The sequence below is a fragment of the Urocampus carinirostris genome, chromosome 13 (assembly GCF_059441175.1).
Source record: "Urocampus carinirostris isolate Australia breed hairy pipefish chromosome 13, RoL_Ucar_1.0, whole genome shotgun sequence".
NCBI classification, from domain to species: Eukaryota; Metazoa; Chordata; class Actinopteri; order Syngnathiformes; family Syngnathidae; genus Urocampus; species Urocampus carinirostris.
In genome coordinates this window covers 21,404,395-21,430,288 of record NC_142361.1, presented here as the reverse complement: position 1 = coordinate 21,430,288, position 25,894 = coordinate 21,404,395, and the positions used below count along the sequence as shown (strand labels likewise).

Genomic DNA, 25,894 nt, shown 5'->3' with positions numbered 1-25,894 from the left:
GTGCGAACACCACAGGACAGAAATGGAGTCGTTCTTGTTCAAGGGTCACCAACCTTTTTGAAGAGGAGAGCTACTTTTTGTTACTGATTGGCACAAAGGGCTACCATTTTGATACACATTTCTAAAATGACAACTGATCATGTTATTACTATGCATTTACCACACAATGCCTGTTAGCAGTGTCTGAAATAACGTGTGCCCGGACGCCTGGGGCGTGCATCTTTTAGTCGGGCGTACAACTTACAAATCGTCCCTGCACACATGGCTGACAACTTTTACAAGGAAAAAAAACGAGGAATTTCGGTCCGTTTGGCAATTTGCATACTCGGATAGCCAATTAGAAGCCTGCATCGAATAACTCAGTGCTTCCGGACTTTTCCGAGCATTATAAAGTCGTGCATTTGCATATAATTTTCCAAAGTAGACGCACAGAGAACACAAGAAAAATGGAGAAGTGGTTAAGAATCAAGCCAAAACCTCAGCCCTAGAAGAAATATTCGAAAGAAGCTAACAAATTGTATGACGCTACAAAACGTAAATGTTCATTAAAAGCTTCGTGGAAAGAGTTCACTTGGCTTGTAGCAGATGCCGCAACGCAAACATTGCATGAATGAAGATGAGTAAAAGTGTTGTTCTGTTATATATTCGGATTATCGATCCTTAATACTTTCGACAATGTTTTTTTTTTTTTTTTTGCGATTAGTCTCATTGTGTTTCAAGTTGTGAAAAATGGGGCAGGCAACTTTATGCCTGGAGAGCCAACTTTTAATAGTTGTCTGCCTGGTGTCTGATAACATTTTGTCATGAGTTTCAGACACTGCTGTTAGAAATCAAATTTCCTGGAAAATCACAATGATGACCTATTTTGAAAACCTGTCCGTGGACTACCACAGTGTTCCTTAGGTGCCTACCTGGTGCTCGCGGGCACCACTTTGGAGACCTCTGATGAAGATGATTTTACAGGACACTTTCAGACTGTTTACTCTTAATCTGTGGTGTTGACAGTTAACGGTGTGAGAGGCTGGCTAAGGGGCTTCTAAATCTGTAGGCCAGTGGTCTGGCAGAGCAGCAGAGGTGGAATCCCTTTCCAGCAATCTCCCGCTGGCCAATGAGCACGGACGCCTCCCAGACGTATGGGCCAGGCCTCCCCAAAATAACTTGCGAGCCCGGTGCTGACAAATGTTGCTACTTTTACCGCTGACAGGTTACCCTAGCTACTTGCCTTCATATTTCCCTGTAAACGCCAAGGGGAAGTCTGCGAGAAAAGCTGGAAAGCTGGGTTGCTGCCTGTCCTGAGGTTTTCCCCAGGTTACAGCAAGTGGAAGGCTGGAATCTCCCACTTTGGGCACAGGTGCACCCTAAGGATACACCGGCCATTCCTAAAGGCCAGCTGGGCTGACCCCAAAGGTAAAATCTCAACATCCTGTAACGTCTTCCTGTCATGCTTGGGCCTCAGAAAATCTCATGACACGATGGAATTCAGTGTACATTTAGATGAGACGAACGAAACGAAAGCCGGTACTGAATTCAATTACTCAAACGCCCGCGCTGAGTCATTAAAACAAACATCTTAGCCTCACTCTGCAGTCTCGGTTTACGATCGTTATTGTCGCTTTGTTTGTCTAGATTTAAAAACTCCTGTTGTGTGACTGAACTCACAGTAACATGGTCACACAAGATGAGGGAAGCTGCTTTTCTTTGTTGATTTTCTTCATGTAAACTGAGCCTCGACTATTAATAGATATGACTTGGTGGGCCTGGAGTCTGTTTGCAAAGGATAAATGTACACAACAGCTGCGCCTTCAGGTCTGCTGGAAGGGCATCACAGTAGGTTTAATCACACCAATTTGATTGTCAGTAGCATATGTGCTACAGATCTCTTGGTGGTATTCTATATTTTCATACTTGTCAAAAAATATGAAAAGATGGAGCCCTGCAGAACTTGGAAAGGTGTATTGCAATCTGTACCCTTGCAAATCAGGCACTAGCTAAAGACCCTGGCTGAATTGGACAAAATAAAATTCAATTCTTACATTTTAATTTTGACAAGACGTTTTACTTTTGGTCTCACCAGCAGAGGCTGTTGTACTTGATCAATATAAACTAGAGGTGCCCAAACTGTGGCTCAGGTGCCATTTTTTAGAATCATCCAAATGAGCTATTTACAATGTTTAAAGTTGCATTATTCTTATTTTTCCGTTTGTGCCCACATCATTCCCAAATTGTCTCATATTCTATTGTATGGTCAAACCCAATATTGCACAAATAATGTACAAACTCCGATACATTTAATAACCAACTATGAAACGGTATCCTGAGTCTGTTCAAGAACAGATGGTTGCTGTTTTTGAGGATAAAAGGGCAAATGCCCAAAAAGAAAAAATGTGTTCCTGTAAGTTGTACCAATTTATTGAGATAGAAGTGAAAAAGTGGCAATCAATTCCATGAGTTTTAAAAGGGCTTATTTGTGAAAGAGACACAAGAAAAGTTTGTAGGCTGTATTATATTACATTTTTTATATTGACTTAAAAGCATGCAGGAGATGGCGCTACACTCAAAATCCTGCAATTGAAAATTAAAGAACTCTTGTTTTTCTGGTTAGTTAGATTTGAGGCATTATGAAAACAAAAAATACCGATGGGGATCTATGAAACAATGCGGGAAACATATTCTGGTTTAAGTCAAATGATGACGCATTTCAGCGAGTGTTTCCTTATCCTGATCAGGATATCCTGATTTATGTCCCTAAAGGCCCCTCATGCATTAAGCCATCTACGCAGTCATGAATGCCACTTGTCAGTCAACCACAACAAATAGATTTTCGTCTGCAGCAGATAAATCTCATTGAAGTTTTTACGATTATTCCTCTAGTATGCAAGACAACGCAGCTGAGCCGCCAATGTCGCTCTCTCAGCTCTTAAGAGAGAGCTACCTGGCTGAAGCCCGGGCCCAGCAGCGCCACAGCGAAATGAGTCGATCCGACGCATCATCGCACCTTCAGATTTTCGGCTCACTCAAAGGAAAAGCTGAAGAATCAACAGGGATCCATGAAAGCCAATTGCCGGACCTGTCGGCATTCCTAAGTGAAGAAGAGTTGGACAAGAGCGTTAATTTGGCCTGCCAGGCTATAGGACATGAGCCCTGCGAAGAGAGGGTGCAGGTCAAACCTGCCGTTCAGACGTTGTCTGCCCCCGTTGCCATTTCTTCGTCTACCAATTCCCCTGCTCACTTAACAAAACCCTCCAATGTTCCTTATAACCCCTTCTCTGTTTTACCTGTATCGAAATCCTCTACACAAGAAAAGCCCAAAATGGATAAAAAGCCACATGCAATTTCCACGCAGCAGCACAACACCATGAGGAACACTAGTGAAGGTCTCAACCAATTGAACAAGTCAACCAAAAACTCCTCATTTGGGGCGGAGACGCAGTCCAAGAAAGAGTTCCTTAACAAGGCGGCAGATTTCATTGAAGAGCTATCCTCTCTCTTTAAAGCTAACTCCTCCAAAAGGATACGACCGAAAGCGTGCAAAGCTCATCGTAGTCGGAACCAGAACAAGGGCCAGGAAGACACAACCATTTACTCAGATGGCTCAGATAGCAGGGAGCGCTTGACAATTCCTTCGGATCTGACCAACAATGGGCCTGACTCTATAAGTCAAGGGCCAGAGACCCAGTTTGACTCTTGTATTGGTCATGTGGGGTTACCGGATGCTGGGATTACAGAGGAGCCGCAATTGGACTCTGAACAAGTGGCAGTAGAGGATAACTACGTTTTGGCAGGAATGCCGCCGTGCACAGATGAGTCAGCATGTGAGTGCCCTAGTTTCATCCAAAAACTGAAAAGCAGGGAAGTTCCGGAGGGAAGCAAAGTCCAGTTGGACTGCATCGTTAGAGGTCATCCTATTCCTGATGTCCGGTAAGATCTCTAAAATCTGTAAAGCAGTCCATTTTGACACCACACCTCGAGTCAGACGAAAAAATGTTTGCTTGGTATTTCTAAAAACTTACAGTAGTCAAAGAGTAGAAAAACGTATAAGTCTCTTGCATCTTTAAAAAAATAGATGGCTCATGTTAATCTCATAAACAAACAAAACATATATTTTTCACCTGACGAAAACTAGATAGAACAACAATAAAACTCCCTATAGAAAACAATAACTTTGACTGAAATTAATATATATTTTTTTCTAAATCCTGTATTTGAATCGGCCACAAAGTCACCTTAAAGGTGAAAATGTTATGGGGACTAATTTAAGATCAGACAATATCAAAGTGTAAAATAATTGTCATGACTAACTTGAGACTGAAATATAGACAAAATGCTAATCCATTATCTTAACAACATTGTCAACTAAACCTTGAATAAAAAAGCTGAATTAGGTTGACTAAATATTTTTTTTAAAAAGTGCAACTGAATTTGTAAGAAAACTCATTTTCCAAAGCTGAATAACACTCCAGAGAGCTGACAAAAGGGTTAAATGACACTAAATAGTAAACATCAGACACAGTTTATTGGCGATTTGGACATCTCAAGGGTAGTGTTACAATACAAGTTGTGGAAAGATCAGTGAAAGCAATATCCAGTAGATGAATCTGAATCTCAACTCTTTGGTTTATTAAGCCAATTGCATGCCTTCAAATTTGAGTGGTCAGTTAATGGAACCACAAATTAGGAGTGGACATTGCACACTAATGTGTGTTTATATTTGTTTATATTTTTTAGAATTTGGTGAAGTTGCCACAGTGATTAATGTCTTGACATTATTCTATTATCTCTGTCTCAAAGGGAACTATTTTAATATTTCTCATGAGGGAGAAACCTTATTAATTAAAATATCTTCATGTGATCATGCTCAGCTAGTGCAGTGCAAATGGACATATATATGTATTTTTATTGGTGTTACAGTATACATTGTCTCTGGCTGTTTTTTATTAATGTGTAGTTATTCATGTGCCGTTCTGATACTGATGAAAATTGACTCTATATATTTATATATACCGAGTGGAAAACATGTTGGCCTGGAGAGGGTTCGGTTCACTTAATACATACAAGTACGATGTGTTGAATCAAAGTACAGAGTATATTCCTCCCACTTATTTAAGACCCCTTGTTGAATTGCAGTCCTTCTCCCAATGTTTTTCTCATAAAATATTGGTCAGTCAATGCTTCATCCTGGCCTCATGAGCTAAGCTTAGTGTACTTTAGACGTTGGGTTGATTTTCACTTTAACTTTAGTTTTTTTACTCTTATTGAATATAGATATCTGTTTGAAAATTGTCATTAAAGAAATGTACTACTGAGGAAATAATTGAGGAAGTTCCGTGCAGTACAGAATGAGGTATAGGCGGTCGAGATAGAGGGGAGGGGGCACAATCTTGTTCGTCCTACTGAGCATTGTTGAGGCACTAACATATACTTGTGTTGCGAGAATGCAAGCGCTCTACCATTTTTAGACCTGACTGGCACTGCAAGCTGTAGTCTCGTCTGATAATGGAACCAACTGAGTTCTTGGCAGTAGCATGAGCCTGCATAGCACTTTGGTAAGATGGTTTATTTGCTCTTTAGTGAAAACTTAACAAAGCTTCTTTGTTCATATGTGTTTAATTATTTGCAAATGTTATTTTTAAATTAAGTTTCAGCATAAAAACTTGAAACACTATCATAACCCTTTGTACTGACTTACTAACGGTGTGGGGACTTTCTAGGTTACCTATTTGGCATTTTTAGTTGATCTGTTTGTGTGTGAAAGGTTTGTAAGTTCAGAGCTGTCAGGCACATGAGGGAATCTCCTTGCTAAGGTTGAGCCGCAGGAGGAAAATAGCTCTGACAGGTGCAGAGAGGAGCTAACCAACTATCCTCTTTACTACTCATGTTTTTAATTTAGCCTCTTACTCATGACAAATGACTCTCTTGTAGAAGAACATCCTGCAGGGAGCCTATTCCAGTGAGGCATACAAATTGATTCCTGTGTGCTTTCACAGTAAAATACGACATTGGACAAATGGATTATGCAAATTTGAATCCCCTGAGTTTGGTGACAGCGCACTATTGGTTTTATCATCATATAGCTCTGCTCATCTTGTCACGGGCACGCTTGATTCCTCTTTGATTATTGGCTGGATTTTCAGAAAGCTTGAGGACGCATCTACTGAAAATAGATCATCTGAGTTGCTACTGCTCATGTTGCTTGATAGTGGGTTAGACTTTACTTTATTGGTATGGTGTTTAAATGAATAAATAGACCTGCTCCATGAAAGCGCTTCTCGTCTACAAGCAAAACCAATGGAAGATTTTGGTATTGACATTTTGGGACAATATTTTCTGATAATGTTGTTTGCATGGGTTGTTGGGAGTAGGGTCAATTCTAGATGACGATAAACAATTAGATTATTTTAGGGCAATAATTAGCTCTTATCTGCATGGATTGCACAGCATAATCATAGTTCAAGTTTAATACGCGGACGTGAAAACTTAAAATCCTACCCTCTCTTGCGATGAAAATGTATCATATCTTTTTTTAAAATAAAACATCCTAAGAGCAAAAAATTGCAGGTGGTTATACCATGCTCCAGTAATTTGAAACGGTCCGAACTGGTAAAAACCACAGCCGTACTTAACAGACAAAAGAAAAGTGTTTGCGCATTTGTGTTTATATGATGGATTAGGAGCTCGGCCAAAGAGTCCCTCAGAGACTAAGTTCTCAATTTAAAAAGACAGGAAGAGCTTAAGCTAAATAATTGCAATACAGTGGCATCCAGACACGAATACTTATCATTGAAGATTGTAACTAAGTTGAATTTTTAGCAATAGATCTACACACTATTGTTAAAGCAAAGATAGTAAATCAAACCTAATATTTTACTTTACTGGATTTTAGGTGGTTCTGTGAGGGAAAGGAGTTGGAAAACAGCCCTGACATTCAGATCATCACCAATGGTGAGCTGCACTCACTGATCATCACAGAGGCTTTTGAAGAGGACACCGGACGTTACTCGTGCTTTGCATCAAACGTTTACGGAACTGATTCCACCTCTGCTGAGATTTACATTGAAGGTGGGTTTTTTCATCGTAGTTAACACAATAAGTCATTATTCTGCATAAATGTTGTAAAACAAAGGTAAAGAAAATGCTTCTGCAATTACAGGTGCATCATCTTCAGACTCTGAGGGGGAACTGCACTTTGATCATGTAGCTCAGTAAGTTTTCATTTTCTTGACCTAAAAAGCCCTATAATGCTAATGGTTAGTCCTTATTTTTTATTTTGAAAGCCTGCAGGGAAAACCGCAAACATCCACACAGGTGTCAACCACATTTTCAACAGAAGTTAATGAGTCTTCCGGAAATTCAACCACAGAAGAATCAGCAGATGAGCTCAGAACGCCTGTAATTCAGAAGGTCCAGTTTCCTGTTGGAGTCCAGACGATAACCAGCACAACTCCAGGCTTGGAGCTCACTCAATCCCTCGAAGCATCTTCAGCTCTCCCAGAGGACACAGAAACAATAGCCTTACCTGTGCAGGTTTTCCCAACTTCACCACCAGCAGACCTCACAGAGGGTCAGCTGCTGTCCAGTTCTGCTTTACTCACGGCTACACCAACGATTTTGAGCCTAGCTCCGACATCCCCATCTGAGGTATAACAATCTACGTATATGTCCTACTTTTATTCTCCATGTTTTTTATTTTTGTTTTTGTTTTTAGAGTCAAACTTCTAGCGACGGGCAAGTCATCATGGCTGCCCCTGTTTTTACAAAGGTAGTATTAGTCCTAAGAATATATGAGTTATAACTTTTTGACCTTCCAGTAGGCCTTGACAAAGTTTGTTTGTCACACCTCTAGAGTTTGCAGGATCTGGTGGCTTCAGAAGGTCAGCTGGTTGTGCTAGAGTGCCGTGTGAAGGGAGTACCCTCCCCTCGAGTGGAATGGTACAAAAAGGCAAACATTATTGAAGACTCTCCTGATTTTAGGATCCTGCAAAAAAGTAAGCAAGGACCACATAAAGCATGGGGTGAACACAGTACTGTACTTGGGAATGCAAAAGAAAAACTACAGAAATTTACCAAGAGAAATAAGATCTGGTAATACATTTTTAAAGGTGTACGAGATTCCCCTATGAGATATAAATGTATTGGACAGATTGATATTTACATTAGGACCTTCTTCATTATCAGCCAAATACAAAAGTAAGGTCTGGCTTGCCATAATAGTGTAAATACTGATGATCATGTTAATTTGTTTTCAGAGCCCAGATCTCCAGCAGAATCGGGTAAGTCTTTTGGAATTTATCATGTATGGAAAAATATAATTTGGACTTAGGAAAGTAGTAGCATGCTGTGTGCATACATATTGCTTTGGAGTGTTTAGTCCTTGGGTAGAGATCCATGTTCTCTTTTGTACACAAGCCTGGGCTGCTTCTTGTGCCTTTGCACCTTATAAGGTAGTTTCTCATCTTGTGCCGAGCAACTATGACAGATCATTTCAACCTTCCTTAGCTTCAAATAGACTCAGTAACACACACAAAGAAACTCCCAACGTTGTAAAACAAGTCATGCGTCCTTTCTCTTGCGAGACCCTCGACAGTATTCACGCAGTTGAATCATGTGAGTATTACTTTTGTTCTCCTAGAAGAAATATGTACGCTGGTCATCGCTGAGGTGTTTTCTGAAGATTCTGGGATGTTTACTTGTACTGCAAGCAACAGTTATGGGAAAGCGTCCAGTAGCGCAATTCTTCAGGTCAAAGGTAATAATTCTGTACAATATTGGAGAAACATGCTGAATAGATTTACTTCTTACATGATTTGTGTTTGCAGGTAATGATGTCCACAACCATACAACAAGGCCCTCTTGCACTTTAACTGTGGAGCCTAGTCGAGTCCAAGAATCTTCGGTAACATTTCAAAGAGATGTTGCTCTGAACAATAACATCAAGCCGCACTCCAGCACCATTCGGTTAGACCCGTTAGTCAATAGCACCATACGCTTGGACCCCTTAAACACCAGCACGCTTCGTCTTCACCCAAACAACTCCAGCATGCTCCGTCCGGACACTTTACGTTCCAGCCTGCACGGTCTGGATCCCAGCAGCTTGTCCAGTAACCCGAATCTCAATCATCGCAGCGTTAGCACCCCCAATTTAGACCCTCTCAACCTTCACCAAGACCCCCCAGAAAATATAGAACATCTGAATCCACACCTAAAACCCTTCACTGCTACTCCTGTCCAGCAGGAAGCATCTAGACATGTGTTGACATCACTCGACGCAAGTTCCAATCACCAAGCCATCTCCAATAATCAGAATGGGACATCGATTTTGTTGCCCCTGCCAAATCCACCTCCTAACTCCTGCCTCAAATCAGGGGTGTTCACGAACCACAAAGATCCGCGTTCAAGTTCTAGAGTCGGACTGCGTGTACATTTTAAACTACCCGAGGATGATGAAGGTCTGGAAAATGACATGTATGCTTCAGCTGATGAAGAGTCTTCTGACGCATTGGGCAACAAAGGGCCGCCCCAAGTGTTGGCAAAGCCCAAACTGTAAGTAGAATTAGTACAATACATGACATCTTCCGTTACTTCAATCAATTTCCAAAACAGTCATTTCCCTGTAACAATGAAGCGTAAGGGTCAGATACCTAAACCGACTTTCTGTTGACTACCAAACAATCTAAAATATTTGATCAATTCTGTTACTATTATTCTACAGTTTACTGAATCTGCAGTAAACATTTGGGCCACCTACACTAGGTAGATTTCTGGTTGAAATATGTTGGTATTCCTGCAGCAAACATGAAGAGAAAAAAAATAAGGCTAAGCCATCCAAATCGCATTTTTTTAGTTCACATAATATTATTCGATCCTCCTCCTTCTCCCCCACTCCATATATAAACACTCCTCCTTCAACTGGACTATCAGCTGTGATTCCAAAATCCATGCAAGCAGTCCTCAAATGTGGACCTTCAGGCTCTCCAAAACAAAAGATGGCATTTTCTACCTGTAAGTTCATCTGTGTTTCTTTAACTTTGTAGAAGTATCTGCTAATATTTCTTAGCTGCAAAAGTAAACACTGTAATGCTACCAACTTAGTGAAAGGGAGTTTGGTCACTGACCTGATTTTCTTAAAAAAAAAAAAAAAAAAAAAGAGGGGGAAAAAAGGCAAGCAGAAGTTTAGTGAACAGTGATACTCCAATGAAAATGTTCACCTTGAGGCTAAATTTTGCCTGCGGATTGTGTTTTGAAGTTTTATCCACTGTCTTTGTCAAATGTGTCAGTAGTCCTTAAAAGGGCAGATCATCTTTATGCTGACTTTGGCTCAGTCCTTTTTGGCTTTACAGCACTGACGAGCTGTAATTCACTGGAACACCATTTCCCCTGATGTTCACCATGTATAGTCTTTTCAGCTCATCCAGCATGTTCCTTCTACTTGACTGACAGGGACCCGGCACAGCTCCAGTTACTTCACAACCAGGTCCTTATGGAGCAGCAACAAGAAAGTGATCCCCCGACTCTAACTCAAAATCAGCCTTCACTCCAAGTTAAGTCGGAAGCTGCAAACTCTCGTGAAGGTTTACTCCGGTCCCTCAGAGAAAACCGTGATTCCCGTTCTACCAACATAAACAGCACTTCCCAGATGTCCCCAAATTCTGGATCTCCCGATACCATGACAAACCTCACAAATTCACTCAGTTCTACTCCTACAATCAACACTCATTCTCAAAGATCATTTCAATCCACTCCGCAGCCCAAAGCCTCCTTCCTGGTCACAGTCCCCCCGCCTATGCCACAACTAAACACAGCTTCTCCTATTAGTGCAGCACCTTCAACCCATGTGAACACCATCCATGCTTCACACTTGAACCTGTCTACAACAGTTCTTAGCAGAACCGCACCCAAGACGCAATTATCCTCTCAGTCAGCATCAGGTTTCATATCCAGCACAACAGATTCGACGGTCACCTCGCATCATGTAACATCTCCAGCTGCTTTGCTGCGAAGCACACATGCCTCCCTCATGAATCTGACAGCTACCTCTCAGGCTTTCAACTACACCCGGCCTAAAGAGTTCATCACAGCTCAAATTTTCTCACCCGTCAAGAGTCCTTCCCCAACTGAATCCCCAGTTCCACTTCTCCAAGAACTGGCAGCTGAGTTCAACTCAACTGCTGCAACTTCAACAACGCTCCCGCCATTCTTGCCTCTGACACGGACCTTCCCTTCAAGAGTGCTCCAGTCCCCAACAAGCCCTCGATCAATCATATCCTCACCTCCACCGGGCACAGCACAAACCTCGAGCAATACCTTCACTTTCAGAGCACAATCACCGCCCCAAGCTTCCTCTCCAACCAGCCCAATCCAAAACCCCGTGGCTTTCCTGAGTTCCATCCTGCCATCCCTGACCCCATCTCTTCCTACCAACTCAATGGGCCTTCCCAAAAGGGCCCCCTTAGGGTACTTATTTCATTACTACTGGAGTGACCACTCAAGCATTCTAAAGCATTTATTTGTGTCTCTTAAGGTTGAATAAGAAAGTACCTAAGACGCGCCTCATATCAACTGAAAACATTCGTGAGAGCAAAGATGCTGTTGTTCATGAAATTCAGAAAAAGCTGCCAATTCCAGAAGATATTCCCATTTCTTCTTATCAGCAGGTATCAAACCTATCCTCAGTAAAACTACAAAATGAGTTGTTGATAAGTATATACAGTACTAACAATCCTTTTAGTATGTTGTCAGTCCGGTTTTATTGATTTGGAAGACTTAAAGTACAAGGAACCCCCCCCCCATTTTAACAACCAGCGTTTCAGAAGGTAATCAAAGTTTATGTGGTTGGAACAGTTTAAAATATGATAATTTTGCTTTACTATTTATTAAGACATCTCATACGATGAAACATATAAAACGACTCTTTACATTAAAATTGCAAACCATTTAAAACTAAACACTAAAACTGACCTTTTCAAGTTTACATGAAAGCATCTTCAGCTAGTAGTCCATTCCTGCAAGCTTTAGACAGAAGCTTAAAATTATATTTTAACTTTGAAGTACTGATTTAAACTGTGTTTCTACTAATACTGTTATACAAAATCATATTGTGTGGCACATCTACAGAACATTGACCCTTCCTCAGCCATTGTCTATATGTACTAGTTTGTAACCATGCATGTATTTAACAATCCTTAGCTTGTCTGAACGCTTCTCTAGCAGCGGTATGTGTAACTTTGTGGGAGTTCACCATCCATCCCTATCCTCTCATAGAAGCGGAGTATTGAGGTGAAAACAGCGAGCAGACCCCTTGTTGGACCAAACATTCCAGCTACTGTCATTAACTATGAAGAGGTACAAGGATCTTTGCAAGCACTGATTCGGGAAGCTAACATAATGAAAATTCACATTGCGTACAGCGCCTGTCACGTTTCGACACAATTTTCACGAAATAGAATTGTTTGTGTACACTTTTGGCTGGTGTTAGTATCCAGTTATATTTAAGCATTATTTAACTAATACACTATGACGTAGGGCTGCACGATTAACCGAAATCTAATCAACATTGCATTGATTGTGTAATCATATGACACCTCGTTTTTTTTAAGGATTTATAGACAGCAACCCAGACAAAGCTGCCCAGAAGAGGGCAGTGTTTTCTTAAATGTAACCCCTGTAAAATTCACCTAAAATCTCGATCCAAGACGTACCCAAAGTAAATTGACTGCCGTTGTTGAAACATTTGGATAATCTGGACACTTTTGGTCCCTTTTGATAGGGAACACTTTCAAGTTTTGTCCCTCACTGAAATAATCACTGCAAGTGCTACTAACATTGAGTAATCTTAAGTGGGAACACACAGAAATAGAAGGTTTTACTTCCTGCCAAATTTCTTTTTGCAATTAAATGCCTACAAATAGCGTAACATTGGCATCTTAGCTGGAAAACAGCTGGAACAATAGTCTGAAGCCTTACTTGGTCCCCGATCAAATTGATCATTATCTGAAAAACTAAACATGAATATTTTATACATTTTCTAGGGGTAGGTCTAGGTGTGACTGGTGACGTCATACAGCCACGTCTTTGCTTCTCAACAGTCCGATGGCCCTATCATTAGTTTTAACCCTTGAATGCATAAGTGTGATAAAAAAAATTACCCTATGGGTTGTTATTCTTCAAAAATATACTCTTCAAAAAATTGTAATACTGTCATATTTCAAGTATTCCTTATAAAACATGTGTATGATATGATGCTGTAGTATTTTTATTTTCTCCCCTCACTAATTACCGACTCCACGCATGGAAGAATGTATGTACTGGCAGGTCATGCATCCAAGGGTTAAGTACTTACAAAAATAACACAACTAGCACAGAAAATTTTAAAATTGAAAATCACGTCGAAAATTGCAACAGACCTACTGCTCTGAAAAATTGCAATTAGTTTTTTATTTAAAATCCTGCGGCCCTACTATGATGTGCATGGATAAATATACTACATTGTTCTTATTTCCCTTTTTCATCATACATCCTAAACATGACCTGAAATAGCTTCAGTTAAACAACAATTAAGCGAATAAACCTTTGATCTTGTTTTATTTCTCTCGGTGTGTTAAATTTTGTAATATGAGAAACAGTTCTTTAGGAAAACTCTTAAAATGTTCAATAATATCATACTGTTGGATTTGTTTTCTGTTCTCTGTTTTACCCTCTCATTGTGTGGCATGCCTTTTTTCTGCTTTCCAGCAGGCAATTTTGTCAAGACCACCCTACAGCATGTGTCAAACTCAGTTGTATTAGGTCATAGCTTATGTTGAGCTTAACATGTCAAAGTTATGACTTTAATGCCACTGCTGCTAAATATCACTATACGACACAGCACTCTGCTACACTATATCACACACCCTCATTAATGAGATTATTGTTTAAACTGTATGTGCATTGCAAGATTACACCTTATGGAAGTGAGAAGGGCAAAAGTCAGTGCATTAAGTATGCTTTAATGTAATTTTCCCCATTTTTTTAGGAATACAAAGTTTCCAATTTTGAGCAAAGATTAATGAGCGAGATCGAGTTCCGCTTAGAGCGAACCCCAGTGGAGGAGTCAGACGAGGACGTGCAGCACGACGACGTGCCCTCCGGCAAATGCATCGCTCCCATTTTTGACAAGAAACTGAAGAACTACAAAGCCATGGAAGGCGTACCTGTTACTTTCTCATGCAAAGTTGTTGGAATCCCTGTTCCTAAGGTGTACCAAGTGGTTAGCTACAATAGTTGTATAGTAATGCAGTACTCATTATTTACATTTTATGATATGCCAACAGGTTTACTGGTTCAAGGATGGGAAACAGATATTAAGAAAGAATACACATTATAAGAAAACCAGAGAAGGTGATGGAACATGTGTTTTACAAATAGAGTCTACAACAGCTGATGATGATGGAAACTACACTATCATGGCAGCAAATCCACAGGTAGGTGCTTGCTCTGAGCTTCTGACTTCTTTGCCAGTTCTGATGTAACATTTGTAAATCAACAGGGAAGGATCAGCTGTTCTGGTCATTTGATAGTCCAAACAGGCCCAGCTAGAAGCCGACTGACCCCAATTAACTCTCAGAGGTGAGCAGGACAGAACTTGCTTACCAGGCATCTAAAATGTCTACACTCCGGTTCATATTCCAAGTTTTATCGAGCAAATATTCGGTACATTTCATACTTTATTCTTTCCCCCAAGGCAGTTATAAATACATTTTTGTGTAAACAAGGGCACCCAAACCTTTTATTTTGTGTCTTCCAACCAGTGTGCTAGGGCACACTAGTAGGCTGTGAAAGTTTGTCTAGTGTTGTATTTGCAAAAAACATATCATTGCTTTCTTCTATTGTTCAGCCGCATGACTTTAACAATCATTGATTTCAGTAAGTGGAAGAACACCAGAATTATTTTTGTAGGGGGGGGAGGATTAAGGGGCGGCACGGCGGTAAACGGGCACAGTTCTGAGGTCATGGGATCAAATCCATCTACCAGCCTTCCTGTGCGGGGTTTGCATGTTCTCCCCGTGCTTGCGTGGGTGTCCTCCAGGCACTCCGGTTTCCACCCACATTCCAAAAACATGCATTAAATGGCCAGTCCAAATTGTCCCTCGGTGTGAATGAGCGAGTGAGTCGTTTGTATCTGTGTGCCCTGCAACTGGCTGGCAACCAGTTCAGAGTGTCCCCTGCCCACTGTCCGAAGATAGCTGGGATGGGCTCCAGCACCCTCGGGACCCTACTGAGGATAAGGGGTCCAGATAATGGATAGACGGATGGATTAAAAAATGATTAAAAAACAAAGTAACACTTGAGAAACAGGTTAAAAAAATAATAAAATCCTAAATTAAAGGAAAAATATTCACCAATATGAATAACCTATATATGCTCCTGAACCAGGTGACCACAAAGGAAAATGAAAACTTTATGCCGTCAAATTGGGAAACACGATAATTTAAGTTTTAAAAAGAAAACATATTGGCATTTTATTTTAAACATGATGCTTTGGCTCCAAAGGGGTTGGAAAACATGACTATGTACACTTTAGAACTCATAAAGCAAGGCTAATTTCTTTAGCAAGAAGGTTCAAGACGAGTGTGCTAATACTGGTTTTATTGGCAACTTAGAAACGTTATTTCGTCACCAACTTGCCAATTCACTTAAAATACTTAGGTAGGTTATATTAAGTTAGATAGGTTACCACGAAATGTCACTTACGCGATTCCCAAACAGGACTAAGTACATGTACATGATACTGATCAACCATGAAATGGATCAACTCTTGATCTAGGGAGACTGCACATATAGCCGCTAGGGGGTGCTAAATCTCCATCAATAAGATGGATCCACAATATACAAATTAATGGTGGTGAGCAAATTATAGACAACTTGACGAAGATTTACAGAAAGATCTGGCAAACAGGACAATGGTGAACTGCATGGATACATTCTCGAATAATTATACTATCAAAGGAAGAAAACCTTCCACCATGCTCCAATTGCAGAACCATCAGTCTTATTAGCCATGCGGGTCAAGTTATGTTAAAGGTCCTACTGTACTGTAAAAACCTGGAGGAGAAAATGAAATTACTCAATAGTTGCTTGTTAAGAATAATACAATAAGAGGTTCTTAATTAACACTCATGTAAACTAATTTCAAACCTAGGTTAACCATTACTGACCTTCTTTCACCCTTCCACATATTAGAGTACGAACTCGTATCCAGGAAGTTGAGGGAGAGCAAACCCCCGACGGCTTTTTCCGGCCTCACTTCATCCAGGCTCCAGGAGCCATGCAAGCACACGAGGGGAAGGTGTGCAGACTCGATTGTAAGGTAGGTAGAATGTTTTGATTCCACCCAAAAAAAGCAAACACAAAAGATAGTCCACGTATGTCTTTTAGGTGAGTGGTCTGCCGAGCCCTGAGCTCATGTGGTTGGTCAACGGTAGGCCCGTCTACCCGGATCTTTACCACAAGTTGCTGGTGCGGGAAAATGGAATCCATTCTTTGATCATTGACCCCGTGACACAGAAAGACGCAGGCACATACACGTGCATTGCAAGCAACAAAGCCGGGCAGAGCTCCTTCAGCCTAGATCTCAAAGTTGTGGGTGAGTAGATTTACATTGGAGTGGTCAACAATCTTGGGCGCGTTACTGAAATAAATGAATTAGTTATAGCTACTAGCAGTGTTGGGCAGGTTACTTAATAAAATAATTAGTTATAGTGACTCACTTCTTCTTCTAAAAGGTAACTGAGTTAGTAACTGAATTACTCTATGGTAAAAGTAACCAGTTACCAGGGGAAGTAACTATTTCCGTCACTTTAAAAGGAAGTTGTTTTAAGTAAAATAATTTGATTTTCTGACCAGTATTATCCATAGTAGTAGTATGAATGGAGAAAAACAGACAGGTAGTTGAATGAATGAATGAAACTTATTTCAAACATAGGGAGTTTTATTATAGAACCCTGTAATATTTATTGCACCTCACCAGCAATTAAATTAAATGGGGAAAAAAAAAAAAAAAGAATAAACTTGACAATTTTATATAAACACATCAACACTGAACAAGACAGGAAATACAATAAAAATATTTAGAAATCTCCGAAAACAGATAAAATACATAATTTTTTTTAACCTAATCCCGCAAAAGTGCATATTAACCAATCATAAGATAATATCACAATATCAGTGGGGAGAAACTATATGCCCTCATACGAGGACGTGTATATATATATATATATATATATATATATACGCCAACCCCTCTTAAGATTGTAGTCCACGTTGTATTTACAGGCAGGATTAGATGTTACTTTGTGAACAAAGGAGAACCATCAAAGATTAAATGATACCATAAATCATGTTCTGCTTTTAAAAAGTAGCCGAGTAACGGAAGTTGAGTTACAAAATTGTTATAATAACGCTTAACAGTATTCATTACAGAGAAAATAATTGCGTTACAGGAACGTGTACCTTTGTAACGTGTTACTCCCAACACTGGTGGTTAATTAACATTGAGATTTTATTAGTTCATGGAATTTTTCAGCATCAATTCCATTTTGAATTCCTTTCAGAGAAAGAAATGAAACAACCTCCCCGGTTTGTGGAGAAGTTACAGAATACAGGGATCGCAGAGGGTTCCCCTGTCAGGTTGGATTGTCGGGTGATAGGCATGCCCCACCCGGTCATATTTTGGAAGAAGGACAACGACACAATTTCCAGAACACAGAGCAGAATGAGGTCAGTGAGAATTCCCAGAAAAGACAAAAAAATGAGATCGTTGTTTCTATGGGACCTGTCCGTAAAAAAATGTTTTTTAATTCTGAACACTACAATACTCATGTTATCGCATCAGCTATTTTTATGTCACCTTTTTCGCATCAAAATTGAGAATTTCGCCGAAAGATTTTTATGCCTATTTTAAAAATTGTTTCATACCCTAGGTGCATTTCATGATTAAGTGACATAGAATGACCCTCAATTAGGATCTGCCAAGAGCATGTCTATGCCGTGGCATGATTTATTATGATAACGGTATGCATCAATCCTTTAAATCAGTGGTTTACCACAGACCAGTCGAGGCCAGGCACAACAATAACATTTGGTAATAAAAATAACTAATAACAACAATAATAAACCCACTAAGTAATCACTAAACCACTATAGATCTGGATCACATTGGCAAAGGCATTAGGTTTTAATCAGTCATCTACTTTTAGTCACGGTATCTGTACATTGTTTTGGCTGAACTCTTCCCCATTATGCTTCATTGCGACGTTGTACAACAAAGCAAGGTGAGAAAAAAATTGTGAGATGATGAGATAATTTCTAATGCCTTTTCCTTTATCATCTATAGGCTTAGTGGTAAGGATTTCGCACACTCAAACTTTTGAGTTTTTTGGGGTGAAAGAAAATGTGTGTACACACAAAAGATACAGTACAGTATGATAGAAAAGTAAGACAATTTGTTTTTCCTATGCAGTACCCAAAGACCCACGACCTGGTGCTAATCTGCAGATTATTGCTTGGAAAACACTGCTTTGATTGATTGGAAACATAAATTGACTGAAATATTATAATTTTCTTGTGCTTTAGCATGCAACAGGATGCCACAGGATACGTGTGCCTTCTCATCCAGCCAACTACCAAAGACGATGCTGGCTGGTACACAGTGTCAGCCAAAAACGAAGCGGGGATCGCATCCTGCACGTGCAGGCTCGACATTTATGGTATGAAAGTCAGCACTTAACAGTGACGTACCATCAGGGGAGGCAAGTGATGCAGCGCCTCACTTGTCAAGTCATGTTTATTTGTGACGCCCTTAATCACAAAGAGTCTCAAAGGGCTGCACAGACCACAGATTATTGCAAATAACACACTATCATTACACCATCCCCTGATCTAAAACCTACATGAGGGAGAGGAAAAACTCAAAAACCTCAACATGAGGAAAATGAAGAAGTCTTGAGAAGGGACCGCACATGAGGTAATACCCTTCCAGTATTACCAGGCTGCAATGGATGTTGCAACTTGTCATCATGGAAATATATAAAATCGAAAATACAGGGGTGCCTCTCTATACGATCACTTCTTTATGCGAGAATTTCAGTATACGAGTTTTGCAACAAGGATCTTGCTCACCATACTAAGGAAAACCTAGGTCACGAGCAGTCCTGGAGGCTACCACTAGAGAACGCTCGATATCACTCACTGCTCGTGACTGCTCACTGCCAGCATCAGCTCGACCAATTTGCTCATGCATAGTACAACAACCAAAAATGAAAAATGGTTGTTTATTTAAAGTTAACTAACTTTAAATGTAAGTGTGTCATCACCAGTCTCTTGATCTCATGTCGGTCAACCTCCACCAATTGCTCCCCTCATCAATGATATCCAATCCTACTTGTTAAGCGATAATAAACCTTACAAAAATAACATGGCACCTATTTTCTCCCAGCAAGACATGTAGAATACCACGATAATATTAACAATCTATGACGACGTTGTCGTCTGCCACCAGGGACCGAGACGATCTGGATTAAAGCCAAAATGGGTAAGACAAGATAGGTCTTTTTTAAAAACGTATAAAATACCAGGAACACGTATAAGTTGACAGGTATGCGATCTCTGTTGCCCCCCACCCACACGAGTAATTCGAGCTGCAATTATGATCCTGGAACAATTTAAGCTTGTTTGAAGAGGAGTCAGAAAAAACTCTCGCCACTTCTTTTGACCAGCTCGGTGGCCTTGGGGGCAGGGCGCCCGCCCCGAGACTGGGAGGTTGCTGGTTCAAGCCTCGGCCGAGTCATACCAAAGACTTACAATATTGGTACTCGTTGCCTCCCTGCTTGGCGCTCGGCATTAGGGGTTGGAATTGAAGGGTTTGGTCACCTAATGACCCCCAACACATCAGTTGGGTTGAGCGAGGGGGCTGGGAATCCCCTCCTCTGTATCAGTCTCCTAGAAAGAGTCAGAAATGACTCTAGCCACCTCCCACTAGGGGGACATGGCTCCGGTATCAACTTTTTAGGGACACCTTATCTATGCACCCCACATTTAAAGTTCTTCCTCCTTTGACTTCACTTTTTTTCCCAAAATAGCCTCAATAAAATCATAAGCTATGCAACCCTGTTACCTCATGGCAGAGGGCGATAGCGAGACCGATGATTCTAAGTTTTGTGCGCACATCAGTCCCAAACAATCAAATCAGTGATAGTATTGGAAAGCTAGCAGCAATTCGAGCCATTCAATATTTTTTTTCTCGGTGCACGGAGTTTTTTCAGAATTAAAGATTACCTATATATTGATGCTTTTATTCCAAAGGACCGATATGTAATGTAATACTGTGCTTAAAGTCTGCAGATGAGAAGTGAGGCATATAATTATCTTGCTTCCAGGCAGAGGGCGATAGCGAGTCCAAAGATTGCGATGCCGCTCTTAACTAAGCCCCAAACAATTAGAGAAAGGATTATCAAGACAAGCCAAAACTTTTTTTCTTCTTGCATGGACTTGTTTTCATAATGTAGAATTATCTATTGATTTTTAAATAGGAGCAGATTTAATTGATAAGTTAAAAGAATACAATAAAACATTATTTTCTCTTCTACAGTTTATATATCACTTTCTTTCTGCCAATCAAATGTTACCGCACATCACTGGCATTTTCAACAGACGGTGTGCTTCGAGATTTTTTAACAAAACAAAAGTGTGCCTAGATTTTTATATGTGAAGTAAACGAGAGCAGTAATCTGTTCATAAAATTAGATTTAATGGCCACGGACAATAGTTAACGCTGCGTCGCAACACAAATGTTTTAAAAATATAAATGAAACATCTGACAAACATTCAAAGACGAATAAATACTTAGCCATTTGTTTTTTTGAACATTTACTGCTGAACAAACATGCAAAATGTTAGCTACCACGTTAGCTTACCCTATTGCTTCTTCGAACCACTTCAATTTATTTCCGTCGAGCTCCTGTTTGATTCGGACTGGACTACACCTAGCCAACTGACTACAAAGCAGATTACGGTTAGCCATAACTCAAAAATATGGGTACCTTCACGCTGTACTTGCCCAAGACACACCACAGGAAATGGTGCCCCCTAGTGGTTATGGGATCCACCCAAACACCCACCAATATGCAGACACACAATGGTGGCTGGTTTCATGGTTTCAGCTGAAGCTTGAGGGGGAAGATCCTCTCTGACCAATCAGTGGTCGGCATTGACTAACGTCAATGGTTTAAGTCCCTCAACAGAGGTGGTATGAAAAAAGATGGTACCAGGTAACAAGAACCAGGTAGTTTTTCATAATGGAAAACCAAAAAAGGCGAGGCGACACAGGCTGAAACCGTGTAGTGGAAAAGCGCCAAAAGAGACACAAAATAAAAAGAGAAGGAAAAATAAACATGAAAAATTACATGTTTCGGGGGTCTCTTTAATTGGTATATTAAAGTCAAGTCAACTCAAGTCATCTTCATTTGCATAGCCCTTTATCACAAGAAGTCTCAAAGGACTGCACAGACCATTACAAACTACGGACTATTATTACAAAAAACAGTTCAAGGGTCAAAAGTAAAAGCAAATCAAAGGTACCGTATTTTCCGCACTATAAGGCGCATCTAAAAGCCTTTATTTTTTTCAAAAGCTGACCATGCGCCTTATAATACAGTGCGCCTTATTTATGGATCAATATTAAGTCGCAAAGTCTTCCAACTAACTTGCAGCCGCTGACTAGATTTTCCCCCGAACGCCAAGTCCGCGGTGTATGCTGGGATTTATTTACCGGCGTTTCATTGGCTAACCAATGTGTCAATCATCATTTGAATCGATCACTATTGGCTAAAGTTATTCGGAGGTCAAGGGGCGGATCCTTTTTATCATTTACAGGCTGGCATAGGCTTAATCTGCAAAACAAAGTCTGCAATTGGGCGAAAAAGATGTGTCAATCATCAGTTGAATCGATCACTATTGGCTAAAGTTATTCGGAGGTCAAGGGGCGGATCTTTTTTATCATTTACAGGCTGGCATAGGCTGGAGCGGCAAAACGAAACCTGCAATTGGCCGAAAAAGATGAAAGTGTATAGCACGTGGTTGACGGCATACAGAAAGCATTTTTTACTTTTCTGTATTTGTAAATATTTTATTCTCCTGGATTTACTAAACTCACGGATATAAGAGGACCATGGCTGGACATTATTATTGAACACAACGACTTCGGTGAGCTACTCTGCCTATATATTTTCCCTGTATCTTGTTTCAGACTGAACTCGATGTTTCTGTGATAAGCTGTGCAGATAATGGATGGAATGGAGTGTCTATTTTTAAATTAAACTCAATTCCAAGTGTTTATTGTCATATGCACATTAAAGTTGCGAGCGAAAAAGAAAATAGAAACTAAGGAATGGTTGGCATTTCTTGAATCCCAAGACTTTAACCTTCCGAATGATGGAACGATGCATTTGAGTGACATCGTACGGACACCGCATCCGCACGTGTTCTCGACACGTATTTGCGTCTTTGCAAGCTTTCGGAATGTTAAGGGGGTTATAAGTTTGACTGAACTATCCGACTGTTTTGTCGACGTTCCCATTGTAGCGCCTTATAATCCGGTGCGTCTTATGTATGTCAAATATAGGCCCAAAAACTATTTTTTCGGGTTGCGCCCTATAACCCGGTGCGCCTTATAGTGCGGAAAATACGGTAGTTGGATTTAAGGGATATAGTTGTCTTTAAAAAAGATGTTTACCCGAAATTGTTGCATCCATATTAGTTTAATGTAAATTCTGCTTTTTATTGTGGCAAAATCCCACCTGTTTTTATCTCAGCCATTTTGTCATTTGCTTTCAAGCTGAAATAACATCACAGTTGTTCACTGATCATGTGATGATCAATTATTCCTCACCTATTTCTGAAGCTCAGCAGTGGATTAGTTTTGTCTGAGAAATGTTAATCTAGCTTTCATTCAACACTATATGGCAAATTGACCGCCCTCCAAAATAAATCTTATGCGCATGTTATCGTAAAATCAATCAATCCAATGTAACATTATTCAAAAATCAAATTAATAATTTGAAAAAAAATTGTGTTGCGCGCCGCCTAAGACTCGAAAAGTCCCCAGTTCGAGACCGGGTGGAAACATATGTTGGCCTGGAGAAAGATGGGTCACCAGGCTGTACTGGTTCAATACACACCAACGGAAATGGTGCCCCTATAACCCTAGTGATTTATAACCCTAGTGGTTAAGGGAACAAACCAACCAAATTACAATAGCATTTATGTTTTCACTCTTATAGTGAACCTTCATCTAATTTAAACGTTCAAGTGTTTTATACGAAGCCACTTTAAGATCAAGCAACTCAAAATCTCTAAAAAAGAACGCATCACCAGCAGATTTACTGGAGATTAAACACGTCATTGTTTTCTGACTTTCAGCACAGTGGCATCAGAGCGTGCCGGCACCAATGAAGAAGACAACGCGTTCAAGCAGCCGCTACGCAGCTTTAACAGGCCAAGGACTTGATATAAAATCCACCTTTTCCACATCCGAAACAAGCCCCTTCCTGTTCTCCACATCCCCTCGGGAGGCCACACTCGAGAGCGAGGAGTTGTAAGGAGCGCCCTCTACAGTAACGGAGGGAGAATGTTTACCCGTGTGGCTCGTTCGGATTTGCGAGTTTGAAGTGAGACACTCACAGAGTGTTTGTAAGAAAAATCGTGCCACTTTTTTTGCACAGTATGACCATTCCGGTTTACCTAGGTCATATCAAGAGTGTTTCACATTGTGAAAAAAGAGAACACATTTGCTAAGTCTTAGCTCATGAGCCATCAATGGAGATTAATATTCCTCTCCAAATAGTTTGGATAACCATTTATTTGTGCTATTTTTTATTTTTATTTTTGAAAAATCAGTTTTCATTGGAAAAAAATTAGCAGTGCCTTTAAATTTCTCTTGCAAACGAAGCATAGCCATATGTGTAATTTATATTTGAATACATAATATATGAGGTCAGAGATAAGTTATTTGAAATAATTTGGAAATATTGTTTTATTGAAGCAATTGATTCGACATTGGATTGTCCTTTTGCACCATATTTTTCCATCTGTATGCATGTTCATGGCTTTTTGCCACATAATATACATTATTTTATTAGTAAAGTGAGTCAGATTACAGTGAGAATTGTTTAAGGTTCCGTCAGTGCCAGATAAAAAATAAAAGCCAACGTGGCAGGTGAAAAGAAATTTGAGTTGGAAAGTTACGGACATGTCTAAGTACCTTTTCAACTCAGTTGTGTTGCACACTGTAAAATAGTTTTGCTTCCAATTAAAAATTATATTTATTCAAGTAATCATTTCTTTTAGTTTGTTTTCTGAATGCATTTGCAACAAATCTATGGAAGACCGATACTGCCGTTTGTAGAATTCTAAGTATAAACAAAGATGTACTTACAACTATGTCACATATGGGCAGCACGGCAGAGGGGTGGTTAACACGCAGTAACCGGGGCGGACGTTCAGGGTTCAAGTCCAGCTACCGTCTGGAGTTTGCATGTTCTCCCCGTGCCTGCGTGGGTTTCCTCCGGGCACTCCGGTTTCCTCCCACATTCCAAAAACATGCATGTCAGGTTAATTGGCAGGTTCAAATTGTCCCTAGGTGTGAATGAGCGAGTGAGTTGTCTGTCTCTGTGTGCCCTGCGACTGGCTGGCAACCAAGTCAGGGTGTCCCCTGCCCACTGCCCGAAGATAACTGGGATGGGCTCCAGCACCCCTGCGACCCTACTGAGGATAAGCGGTGCAAATAATGGATAGATGGAAATACATCACATATACATTAATAAATCACATAATAGATATATGACACAAATGTATTTTTTTATATTTAGGCATTTTGTTGTTTAATTTGTCCTCTATGCTATCTTTCATCAGGGATACACAAAAAAAAATACGTGAAAATATACACGTTAAAATACAAGACAAAATAGATGATAAAAAAGACAACAAAATGAATGACAAAATGCATAAATATATGAAAACAATTGCATTTCTTTCATACATTTAGGTATCATGTTATTTACGTTCTCATTTATTAATCTAGTTTAATTTTACATAGTAATACACATCACGTATAAAAAAATGGTCACACTATGGCACTGATTTGACTGATTTTTGAAGGTTTGTTTTGACCACGCTTATTAACTTAAATTCAAAACAAATAAGACATCCCAGGAGCCAATTAGGCATAGCTAATCAGTCCAATTAGAGGGGAAGAAAGTTCAGATAGCCATAAAATTACATTCACCTTACTTGACCCAATTAGACTGTGAGCCTCATTTGACCAGCTGCCAGATCGAGTTGCTAGCTTGCTGTCGCCTGTGCATGTGCGTTGCAGTCATAAATATATAATGGGAATGTACCAGTATCTCAATTGGAGATGAGACCTATTTTTTCTAATTATTTTATAAGGTTCTTGTTCGTTATTTTAAGCAATTCTGCCGCCAAGTGCTTGTCATGAACAAAAGGCCTCCACATTGTTTCAGATCCATACAAGAAACGATTTGTTTAAAAAGAAAATGATACGGCTGATGAAGTACTTTCTCCAGTAATAAATTGTACGATCAGTACCCTAATCTCAATTTCTCCAAGAGGAGATTTGGATTTAACACAATGTGTTTCCGTCGGGTTGAGAGGTCACTCCGCATTAGTGATGGGAATTTCAGCTCTTTTTTGAGAACCGGCTCTTTCAGCTCCCAAACATCTCATCTGATTGTTTTTAATTGCTTCCTTTATATATTACCAACTACTATGTAAAATTATGCAAGAAAAAGGGAAACATGAAGAAAAAAATGCATTTAAAAAAAAAACTAACAAAGACAGAAAAAAAGAG

General features: G+C 40.0%; 1 protein-coding gene and 1 long non-coding RNA gene across 3 annotated transcripts in view; one reads left to right on the top strand and one right to left on the bottom strand.

The window, feature by feature from the left end:
- The first annotated feature begins 1,321 nt into the window (after nt 1-1,321).
- mypn (myopalladin) lies at nt 1,322-24,359 on the top strand. The gene is made up of 21 exons (XM_088351980.1): nt 1,322-1,407; nt 2,872-3,918; nt 6,881-7,056; nt 7,148-7,199; nt 7,272-7,635; nt 7,703-7,756; nt 7,841-7,982; nt 8,244-8,267; nt 8,627-8,743; nt 8,814-9,537; nt 10,435-11,448; nt 11,516-11,648; nt 12,256-12,336; nt 14,006-14,227; nt 14,304-14,453; nt 14,519-14,598; nt 16,213-16,339; nt 16,408-16,615; nt 17,583-17,748; nt 18,604-18,737; nt 23,446-24,359. The coding sequence occupies exons 2-21, from the start codon at nt 2,873-2,875 to the stop codon at nt 23,622-23,624; spliced, it is 5,193 nt and encodes a 1,730-aa protein (XP_088208106.1). The 5' UTR covers nt 1,322-1,407; nt 2,872; the 3' UTR covers nt 23,625-24,359.
- Nucleotides 7,720-25,894, bottom strand: part of LOC148354057 (uncharacterized) — a 36,002-nt gene continuing 17,827 nt past the window's right edge. For both annotated transcript variants that reach the window (XR_015852573.1, XR_015852574.1), the window contains one exon: nt 7,720-7,972. This is a non-coding gene — a long non-coding RNA (uncharacterized LOC148354057). The remainder of the gene's footprint in view (nt 7,973-25,894) is intronic.

Bases quoted from the DNA above. Each gene is read 5' to 3' on its own strand.
- mypn (XM_088351980.1), top strand. From the start codon at position 2,873: ATGCAAGACAACGCAGCTGAGCCGCCAATGTCGCTCTCTCAGCTCTTA. The intron at 8,268-8,626 runs GTAAGTCTTTTG...TTGTTCTCCTAG, and splicing joins CAGATCTCCAGCAGAATCGG to AAGAAATATGTACGCTGGTC. The intron at 14,228-14,303 runs GTGTACCAAGTG...ATATGCCAACAG, and splicing joins TTGGAATCCCTGTTCCTAAG to GTTTACTGGTTCAAGGATGG.